Source organism: Panthera leo, chromosome C1 (assembly GCF_018350215.1).
Source record: "Panthera leo isolate Ple1 chromosome C1, P.leo_Ple1_pat1.1, whole genome shotgun sequence".
Classification (NCBI taxonomy): domain Eukaryota; kingdom Metazoa; phylum Chordata; class Mammalia; order Carnivora; family Felidae; genus Panthera; species Panthera leo.
In genome coordinates, this window is record NC_056686.1 from 211,984,005 (window position 1) to 211,995,430 (window position 11,426).

Consider the following 11,426-nt stretch of genomic DNA (forward strand, 5'->3'; position numbering starts at 1 on the left):
TACTACCTAAATTGCTACCTAAAACCTACTGATCTCAAGACTACAGATAAAACTCTGACTTGCTTGTATTTATAAACTACCTATTTAATCTTTATAAAGAATTATCCAGGGGGTGCCTGGGTGACTCAGTTGGTTAAGCATCGGACTTCGGCTCAGGTCATGATCTCACAATTCATGAGATTGAGCCCTGCATTGGGCTCTCTGCTGTCAGCACAGAGCCTACTTCAGATCCTCTGCCCCTCCCCCACTCTCTCATTCTCTCTCTCTCAAAAATAAGTAAACATTAAAAATTATAATGTCCAAGATTCATAGTTTAATGTCAGTTCAGTTTATTAATATTTTCATCACAAGACAGGGCCTCTGATTGTGTGCCTACATGTGCCTTTGTGTATGTATGAATACTTTGCCAGTGGTACAAATGTATTTGTTTTTATAGGATGCAGTACGGAATTCTGTATGTCACACAGCAACCGTTATAGCAAATTCTTTTATGCACTGTGGGACTACCAGTGACCAGTTTCTTAGGTAAATATACTCGAAGGTTTCCACTTTGGTTTAAAATCATCTTTAATAGAGACACTTGACATTGTTACATAGATGTAGCTGCCAGTCCTGAATTTTAAATTCTGTTTTTGCTAATTTTATACATTTTTTTAGTGCATATGCCTGCTTATTTTAAGGTAAAATTAATTCCCTTTATTAGTTGGCTTGAATCTAGGCTTTTTCATGACATAATATTAATGTAATTCTGCTTTTGTTCATAGTGAAATTACATATCATGCATTTCTTCAAGTCTCTAGAATACTAAGAACTTAGGAGATAAAATAGAATCACCAGTAATTTGAGCTCCGTAAAGTAAAATGACTTGTAATAGTTCAAGGTAAAATTTTAATGCTTTGACTTTAGTATTATAAAAAACTTTATGGCATTCATTTCAATAGTATTGCTGAATTTTCTTGCAGAGATAACTTGGAATGGTTGGCCAGAGCCACTAACTGGGCGAAATTTACAGCTACAGCCAGTTTGGGTGTAATTCATAAGGTAATATACAATGATCAGTGCGAACAGAACCAATTTTTCTGGAGTTAAAAAACATAAAAGTTGGGGCGCCTGGGTGGCTCAGTCGGTTGAGTGGCCGACTTCAGCTCAGGTCATGATCTCGCGGTCCGTGAGTTCGAGCCCCGCGTCGGGCTCTGGGCTGATGGCTCGGAGCCTGGAGCCTGCTTCCGATTCTGTGTCTCCCTCTCTCTCTGCCCCTCCCCCGTTCATGCTCTGTCTCTCTCTGTCTCAAAAATAAATAAAACGTTAAAAAAAAAAAAAAAACATAAAAGTTTATCGTATTTCTTTCATAAGTACATTTTGTTAAATCAGGTAGATTCTCTTACAGGAAAGAATAAAGTAAATAAGAAATGAAAATACATATGTATGTGTTTGATTTTAATAAAAGGTGGAAATCCTTTCCTTATGAAGACTAAGCCATTTCTCACAGGATGAATTGAAATAAATTATTTGTATAGTCTGAAATGAATTTGGGGAAATGTTATAAAACAAGGGAAAAAATTGAAGCGTTTGTTTCTAACAAGGATGTGATACAATCTCTTAAAGATTCTCCTCTCATTTGAGTTATAAAGTTGTATAGGAGAGAGCTCCACTTCCTCCTCTTTTAGAAAGTGAACATTCTGGAGAAAAGAAAATAATTCTAGAAAATACTACATCTTTTTTCTCTCACTTTTCTCTTACTGACACCTTTATTGTGGCTCAATTTTACAGGGTCATGAGAAGGAGGCATTACAGTTAATGGCAACATATCTTCCCAAGGACACTTCTCCAGGATCTGCCTATCAGGAAGGTGGAGGTCTCTATGCATTAGGTCTTATTCATGCCAATCATGGTGGTGATATAATTGACTATCTGCTTAACCAGCTTAAGAATGCCAGCAATGATGTAAGTACGAGAATGGAAAACTAGTTTCTGTTACTTAAGAGTCCAAGAAAATAATTACATTTGCCAAATTACTTTAGTGAATAGAAATTTTATACATTTTGAAATTCCCAAAATGGAACTGTTCTTAAAGAATTCTTTTTTAAGGGAATTTTCCTTCCTGTTCTATAAACTAAAATTGTGCTTCTCAGTCCTTTAAAATTGGTATGTGACAAGCAAAATAAAGTACCATATGTTTGTAAAATATATGTTGTATTTCCACACTTAAGAGTTTTGGAATGTTAGAACTGTAAGTGACCTTAATGATCATTTGGTTTAATCTTGTTATTTTATAGGACACTAAGTCCCAAAGAAGTAACTGTCAGGAATCAATTCTTAGTTATTTGGTGTTTTATAATTTGTTACATGTAATTCTTTTGGAAAAACTTACTAAGCAGCTTGTTCTTATTTTACAGAACTTTGAAATAGGATTTTAGACTTTAACTTTTATGTTAGAGTAGACTCTTTTTTAGAAGGCTGTTAGGAGATTAGCTAAGTAAGAAAGATAACTTTGTCCTCCTATTTCAGTGAAAAGATTGAGGCCGATAGGATGATCTGTCTCCACTAATAAGCCCCTCATCCACGAATTTTATATACATTTATTCATGGCTTTGCCTCATTTCCTTCTCAGGTAAAAATTTTCTAATCAGACAAATCTCTTTGGTTACCAGCAATAGAAACCTCCACTGATTGACTTTAAACAAAATGTTTATTGGAAGTAGTTTATATAATTAAAGGAAAAGCTGATGAACCAATTCTCACAACAGTTAAGAGCCAGGGCAGTTCTAGAGATCTAGATAACAGGAACTAATTGTATCATTTTTCTAGGGCCCTGCTGTCAGGATGAAGGAATTTGAAATGTTTTTTGTCCTTGGGTCATTTCACTTAAGAAAGATTGGAATTTCAGAGAAAGAGCATTCAGTTGGCCTGTTTTGGGTCTCACAGTCCCATACTTTGGGTAGGAGAAAGTGGGCACGTATTAAGTTGGCAATTCCACCAAAACTAACCAGTGGGAGAAGAGTATTTCCCAAGCAACGTTGAGGTGCTGTCTCCTGTAAAAGGAGACTGCACTCAAAAATGACAGATGACTAGGGGCGCCTGGGTGGCGCAGTCGGTTGAGCGTCCGACTTCAGCCAGGTCACGATCTCGCGGTCTGTGAGTTCGAGCCCCGCGTCAGGCTCTGGGCTGACGGCTCGGAGCCTGGAGCCTGTTTCCGATTCTGTGTCTCCCTCTCTCTCTGCCCCTCCCCCGTTCATGCTCTGTCTCTCTCTGTCCCAAAAATAAATAAAAAACGTTGAAAAAAAAAAAAATAAAAAAAAAAAAAAGATGACCACTAATGTGTCCGTCTTGAAATAAAGACCAACTTTTGCCCTTGACCCCGTTTTTCCTACTTCTTCATGACTGTGTTCCATTAGATACCTTTTCCTCCTCTCTTCAGCCTCCTTCCCCTTAGCCAGTAAGCATATTCAGGTCTCACCTATCCTAAAAAAATCTTTCCTTGACACTTGCTTCTCCTTCTTAGTTATCATATTTCTCCCTTTCTCATGTAAACTTATTAAAAAAGAGCCATACCCTCTCTCTCCACTTTATCTTTCATTCACTTCTCAACTTACTATTATTTTGCATCAGCAAGCACCATTCTTTTGAAACTGAAATTGCTTAGGTTACCACTGGCCATCTGAGTCAAATCCTTTGGTCATACTCACTAGGTCAACTGCCCTGCATGTTTAATATCACAATACATTTTGAAGTTAGAATAAAAGCTTGGATTTTTAAGTACAGTATTCCAAATCACTGGAACCCATGCTTTTTCCCTAGATCGTTCGACATGGGGGCAGCCTGGGCCTGGGTTTGGCTGCCATGGGGACTGCACGCCAGGATGTATATGACTTGCTAAAAACGAACCTTTATCAGGATGATGCTGTGACAGGTAAGTGATTCTTTGCAAAGATAACTCACTTTAGGATTAGTTAACGTGACTAAATTTGTTTTCTACTTATATTTTGTTTTGTCTTGTTTTTTAAGTATTTTGAGAGAGAGTGTGAGCAGGGGTTCAGGGGTGGGGAGAGGCAGAGAGAGAGAAGAAAGAAAGAACCCGCGCTGTCAGCATGGAATCTGACGTGGAGCTTGATCTCATGAACTGTAAGATCATGACCTGAGCTGAAATCAAGAGTCCCAACATTTAACCAGCTGAGCCACTCAGGCGCCCCTCTACTTCTGTTTTGTAGCCTCTTAAAAATCTAATAGATTACTTGTATAGGGAGTGGATTTTGCCCCATTTGTCAAACTCATAAAAATAGATTTTGTGATGTATAAGTTTTTAAAAATGATATATCCTGCGTGTGTGTATAATTGATTTTTGCAAACAAATTTATTAGAGTGATCTATTTGTATCACAGAGCTATCTGTACTGCTTGGTGATAACATGGAAAAACATCATTGTGTCTCTTTTGAAATCACTGTTGGATTGATGGTACATTCTGTCACGATTTAAAAGGAAAATAGCTATAAATATATGGATGTGCTTTCTATCAGCTGGCTTGAAAAAATGCCTTCATTTTCATTTAATAGATGTTTTGATAGTTGATAATAAGTGCCACTTCCAATAGGATAGGTTTTATTGAGTTTACGTATGTAATTTTATTTTTTAATGTTTATTTATTTTTGAGAGGGAGAGAGAGCGAGCATGAGTCGGGGAGGGGCAGAGAGAGAAGGGGACAGAGGATCTGAAGTGAGCTCCGCGCTGACAGCCCAATGTGGGTCTTGAACCCACAAACCTCAAGACCTTGACCCGAGCCAAAGTCAGACGTTCAACCAATTGAGCCACCCAGACGCCCTATATTTTTTAATGTTTTATTTTTTACTCACTAGGGGAAGCAGCTGGCCTGGCCCTAGGTTTGGTTATGTTGGGCTCTAAAAATGCCCAGGCTATTGAGGACATGGTCGGCTATGCACAGGAAACTCAACATGAGAAGATCCTGCGTGGTCTTGCAGTTGGCATTGCATTAGTGATGTATGGGAGGATGGAGGAGGCTGATGCTCTCATTGAATCTCTCTGCCGTGATAAGGTAAGACGATACATTGTTTATCCTTTTCCCCCTGTACTCCCTCATGCCCTAGTTATCACCCGCATTTACAGAAATACTTTTCATTAGAAATTATCTCTGTTCTTGTCAGAACGCATAACTATACTCGTTGATCAAACAAGGTATATAAAGCCTAATAGAATGTAGGAAAGAAAACCACTGATTAGAAGGGATGAACAGGACTAATTTGAGGATTTTAAATTTAACCAAGATTTCAGACCAGTAATTTTCAGATAAGCAGATCCAGAAAAGGTATTTAGAAATTTACAAGTTGATTTCTTTTAGAAATAGTATTTTTGGAATTATTTAATAATCATTTAATGAGATATAAATTTATTGTTTTTTCATCAAAAACCAGTGCTAATCCCCATGCTTATTTATTTGGGTAAGTGTTTTTCATTGCCTTTTGTATTGTTTTATTTTGACAGTGGTATTGTATATGGTGGGTACTCAGTGGTAAATAATGCTGTCCTCTATAGTCTTGATAAAAAGAACTACTACTGTATTAAATGATAAAGCTACTGATTATTTTGCTCAGCTCTCAGACTCCATATCTCTTCCATTCAGTGCTCATCAGTGCCCAAGAATTAAACAAGGTAAAAGGAGGTTACAATGTGGAATTAGAAGCGAGCTTCTTTCTTATTCGTTTAATAATGGAAGTTGAGTGTCAGAGGATAGTGTTGGTATTGGACTTGAGTTTATACTTCCTAGTAAGTGTGAGGCAGTACAGGCATGTTGCACAGAATGTTGGGAATTAGAAGTTAACTCCTCCTGTATTAGAGTCTTTTATTTCCACATTCGTTTTAGCAAATTACCAACCACAAAATAGTTCTCCTTAAGTTTATTGTTTCCATCGTTTCCTACCTAAAACCAACTCTCCTGGTGGATGTCAGTTACTATTTGAAATGCTAACTTGTCTATTGATGTACATTATTCTTCTTAGGACCCAATTCTTCGACGATCTGGAATGTACACTGTAGCCATGGCTTATTGTGGCTCGGGTAACAACAAAGCTATCCGGCGCCTGCTACATGTTGCTGTAAGTACTCTTTCTTGGCTGGAGGGGGAAAGGAAAGTTTGCAGATGGACACTAAATGTCTAGGTTATTGCAGCACCCACACTACATGATCACCACCAGTGGTCTCAGGTACAGATTCTCATTCGCTGGACACAATCAGCTGTAACCTAAGCACCAGGTTCACTTGGCTTTTCAGAAGGTTGTAGTACAGGATAACAGTAAGTCGATACGAATAGAAGTCCTTAAAATCATTCAGGGGCAACTTCTGAAAACCTACTCCAAGGGGCATCCTCATTTGTAAGGAACAAGACCACATGAGTGTGTGCAGCCACCCTAGGATAGGGAAATCTAATGAACAGTAAAAATCACTTCTTTTTTACAACCTGTGAAGTTAGCTTCCAGGCAGCCCTAAGTGACATGGTCTGTTACAAGAGATGCATTATACAGGAAAGCCAGTGTCCGTGTTTTCCAACAGGCTTTTCCCACTCATAGTCCTCCCAATCCAGATGGAGTTTATGAACAGTAATGTTGCCTGGTAACACAGAGGACATTGTACATATGTCTTCACTTAGTAGGTTTCTACCATGTTGGTGCCAGGAGAAAGTAAACCTCAGGTCATCTTCCCATGCAGAAAGGGTTCAGAACTATTATTATCTTCTTCCCAGAAATACTCACATCCCGCTGTATTTATTATTAATTTATCTTTTATCAGTGCAACATGTGGTATGTTGTAAATTTTAAATGTTTGTATTTTGCTTGAATTTAGGACATACTTTTTTGAAAATAACTTTGAAGAAATGGTTAGATTTTCAGTGTAGACCACAAAAGCTATATAGTGCGGCTGAAATAATCTTTAGAAGTAGCCCTGAATCCTAAACCTCACCAGGCTTAAAAGCCCTGAAATGAAAACTATATCTGATGAGTTTTTCTAAAGTGAGGAGGACATTCTAATTAAATAGTAATAAATTAATGAGGTCTAATTTACATTTGAATGATGTGAGCCTCATATCAGTTTATTCTAGTAATGGAATGCATGGTATAATGTAATCCTTTAAAATTTTTCCTAGGTGAGTGACGTTAATGATGATGTCAGGAGGGCAGCAGTAGAATCACTTGGGTTCATTCTTTTCAGGTAATTTCTAATTTCTGGTTCTCTTTATAGTCCTTTTTTTTTTTTTTTTTTTTTTTTAAATAGTAACTAAACAGAAACTAGTGTCTGAGAAATATGTCTAGGTTCAGAGTGAAGACCATTTAACAATAAGATTAGTACTGTTCATCTGAAAAAGGAAGCAAGTGTGTCTTGAGATTCCAAGAACCTATTTGAGAAATAGTAAAATGACTTTATTATTTGTTTTTTCATAACATTCAGTGTATTTGTTTAGTTTTTTAAATCCAGATAACATATTTAGTACTCCTCTTTCCATGAACATTGGTAATTCAAATTGGATGCTTCTCTTACACAGATTTGTAGAGTTCTTGAAGCTCTTTAATGAGAATAAAAGGTAACGGACTTTGTTTAAAGAAGGTTGAAAAATTTGCGGAGTTAAGAAAACTGTTTTGGACTTGAGATTTGGAGATGCCTTGGCTTAGTACAGTTGTGATGAGGAGGACATACTCTGAAACCAGTCTGCCAGGATTGAATCCTGGCTCTGCCACTTACAAGCTGAGTGACTTTGGGCTTGTTACTTAGCCTTTTTGAATCTCTGATTTCGGGTACAATAATAGTGCCTATTTAAGAAATGTGTCTTTAGATGAATGACTGAGTTAATATCTAAAGCCCTTAGAACAGTGTCTGGCACTACTACGTGTTATTTAAGTGTGTTAGTGGTGGTAACTGTAATAGTGGTGGTTGCAATAGTACTTCTTGCAGTAGTTCTTCCTGTCTGCTTATTATCTCCAATCTCATACCGTTGTTTCTTTTAGCTAAGATGCTTTATATTAAAATCTAACAAAGGCAAATTAAAAGAGCTTCATTTAGCTCTATTTGTACACTGCTTATAACAACTTATTTTTGATGAAATTACACAGTAAAGTTCCTAGGATATATGTTAGATGAGTCAGATGAGTCTCATTCATGTCCGTTTAAATCTGGGGTAGATTTTCTACCCCAAGTCCCTGGGAGTGAACCTTTGTTGTAAAGGTCATAATATAAGTTTACAAATATTGAACGTCCACCGTGAACTGGTTATAGGATCTTCTTCATAACATCTTGGTAGGAACTTATTCCATTTATCAGGAAGTTATCCAGAAAGGCTGTAAAGTATTTTATTCTTTTTTTTTTTTTAACGTTTATTTATTTTTGAGACAGAGAGAGACAGAGCATGAACCGGGGGAGGGGCAGAGAGAGGGAGGCACAGAATCGGAAGCAGGCTCCAGGCTCTGAGCCATCAGCCCAGAGCCCGACGCGGGGCTCAAACTCACGGACCGCGAGATCGTGACCTGAGCTGAAGTCGGACACTTAACCGACTGAGCCACCCAGGCGCCCCAAAAGTATTTTATTCTTATTGTGGATAAAAATGTTGAGTAAAACAGCAAAGTACAGACCCATACAATATGCTAATAGGTTTCTCCTTACACCAGTTTTGTTAAATAAGGTTGTTCAGCACATACTAACCTCCTTCATTGTGTTGTCCTCAAACGCTTATTTGCTCAACTTGTTCACAAAGACAGTAGAGAGCTTTCTTGAAATCCAAAGACATAGTATTTACACAGATCTACTGTCTAACACCTCCTAAGTAGAATATGTGATTAGTTGGTTATTACTGCTTTTAGTAAATCCATACAAGTGTCAGATATTCATTGATTGTTTTTCTAAGATATGACAGAGCCTATGTGCGTTAAGCTATTCTACATTTTTAAAAAAGATCTGCAGTAGACTACACGCTTTATTTCTTGATTCCTATTTCTCTTATCTTTTTTTGAACATCAGAATATTTAGCCACTTACAGTCTTTTTGTACCTTTGCCATTTTCTTTTTTTCTCAGATTTGTCAGCAGTGGTTCCATAATTACAACCACAAAGTTCTGTTTCAGGGAGGTGATTCATTTAGCTTAAAGAGTTGAACTCACTTAAGGCAGCAGGTCTTTTCACCCAGTCTACATTTTGATCACTCTTTCCATTACTTTTTATCTTGCTGGTCTAAAACTCATTATCCTGAGGTGGGGGGGGGGGGGGGGAAAGGAAGCAAAACAGAGGTTGAATAGTTCTCTTTTCTGCCTGTCATCTTTGGCCAAGTTATGACCCTAAACTTTCACTGGTTTTGCTTTAGAATTTAGACACAGTGTAGGGTTGGGCATGGGTCATTATTGCCATCCGGAGAGGTTCTTTTGTTTTGTTTTTGTTTTTGTTTTAATTCTTATCAGAGAACTAGGTAATTTTGATTTGGAAAGTATATTTTTCTAGGAGTACCTTTAATAACTGTTGGTTTGTGTAAACCATCCTACTCATGATGGTCTCTGTTTTGTTTCTTTGTTGTCAGCTGTTAATTTTTCCTGGTGATTTTCCATTTCATATTCTCTACATCAGTGGTCTAGTATGTATATTCTGCCACATAGGAAGTTGAGCTTCATGAAGACTGTTTCTCTTCCCTTTTTAATCTGACAGCACTTTGCTCTCTAACAAAATTCATTTCTGCCTTTGCATTTCCTGTAGTTCACACTCATGCTAAACTCCCAGTTTCAGCAGCAGATGTCTCCCATGAGCTGCTTTTAGGCTTTGCTAAGATCTCAGTTACTTACGATAGATCCAGCTAATGAGTGGTTCTATGTGCTTGTTATTTCTTAGGGATCATTCTCAGTTTTATTTTCATGATAGGATTCTTTATAAGTAGAAGAAACTGGAAAAGTCTTTAGAGATGATTTTGTCTAAAAGTTACTTTATAGATGAAGAAAATTAAATGTAATCAACTTGTCTAAGAAATTGCAGTTGAAACCAAATTCTCTAAATTTTAGATTAGTGTCATTTCCCTGGAGGGAGAATCTTTAAAGATGAAAGAAACTTAGAAATATTTTTTTTAAAAGAGAAGAAAATTCAATTCTAAAATAGTTAATAAAATTTCCTGTTGTCATAGAGCTAAATGGTAGAACTGAAATTCAAAACAGGTCTTGTTAGAGACCAGTGCTTTCTACATCATGCCTTTCTATCAGAGTACTATTTTCCTGAGCAACTCTCACGGAACATTTTTTTTCTCAAATTTCCTCGTTACTTTTAATATTTGGAAAGTTTCTGTCCCTTCTCTTAAGAATAGTTAATGTTTTCTGGTGCATCATCATTTATTTTCTTAGAGATTGCTGCATTTTATCATTTCTTCCCTTTTAGATTTACTTTTAAAATAACCGCAGACATTTCACTTTCTTGAACCATATTTTAAGAATTTGTTTCCTCTTACTTTTTTAATCTTTTTTTTCAAATGTACTTACTGGACATGAATACTGAAAATATGTGGGTAAACATGTATTTGTACTTCAACCACTAAGGTGAAATTGTCTTCGTGGGAAACTAAAAGTTCTTATGTATGTTATCTCTTTTACCCTCAAGTAGTCCAGACAGTTATAATATTTTCACTGTTTCTTTCTCCTGATATTTGTGGGTTATTTGTTTATAATGTATATAAATATTGAGAGTTGAGTTGAAAACATTCTTGCCAAGTTGAAATGAACCTAGTACATTTTTGTTTAGTAAATAGGTGATTATTAGGCCCATTGTTATCTATCGAGTAAGCAGATTTTATTATAACTCTTTTTATGGTACAATGACTGAAACTCAGTTGGAACTGAGCATAATCTGAATTATTTTAATTTGACATTGGAAAGCAAAGTGAAGAAATGTTAAAAGAAGCATTGGTCTTTATATACTTGTTAAAATTAAGTTGCTATAATGATCTGATACAGATTCTTCTTAAAACTAGACAATCCTAGAGACCCCTGGACATCTTTGCTATAACTTTACGTTATAACAATAACTGCATATTTTCCAATGTATACATTAATTTGCTTTCAGATACGGATGGATCTTATAAGATATGAGGGAGAGTCTTGGTGCAGATATTTCTTTAGACCATAAGATATGTTTCCTTGAATATAAAAATGTTGCACCATTATAGATCCTTAGAATTTGAAGGAACCCCAGCAATCAGCTAGTTACCACCAAGTGCATGAATCATCTTTACAATATCTCCATTCACATTTTTTTATCACTTTGATACGTATTGTCTGTATTCTGTTCTGTTTCTGCCTCATTGTCTTTGTGTTTAGGTTCTTGATGCTATAACTTCCTTATTTTATTTCTGTCTTTTAAAACCTTTTCTATACCTTCCCCCCCTCCAGTAATGAATAAATATGAAA

At 36.5% G+C, this 11,426-nt stretch overlaps 1 protein-coding gene across 1 annotated transcript in view; it reads left to right on the plus strand.

The window, feature by feature from the left end:
• PSMD1 (proteasome 26S subunit, non-ATPase 1) overlaps positions 1-11,426 on the plus strand; it is a 94,650-nt gene that overhangs the window by 20,161 nt on the left and 63,063 nt on the right. Inside the window, exons 10-16 of the mRNA XM_042950466.1 lie at positions 437-525; positions 963-1,041; positions 1,771-1,944; positions 3,799-3,910; positions 4,852-5,048; positions 6,010-6,105; positions 7,152-7,216. Coding sequence (XP_042806400.1) covers positions 437-525; positions 963-1,041; positions 1,771-1,944; positions 3,799-3,910; positions 4,852-5,048; positions 6,010-6,105; positions 7,152-7,216 — 812 coding nt within the window. The remainder of the gene's footprint in view (positions 1-436; positions 526-962; positions 1,042-1,770; positions 1,945-3,798; positions 3,911-4,851; positions 5,049-6,009; positions 6,106-7,151; positions 7,217-11,426) is intronic.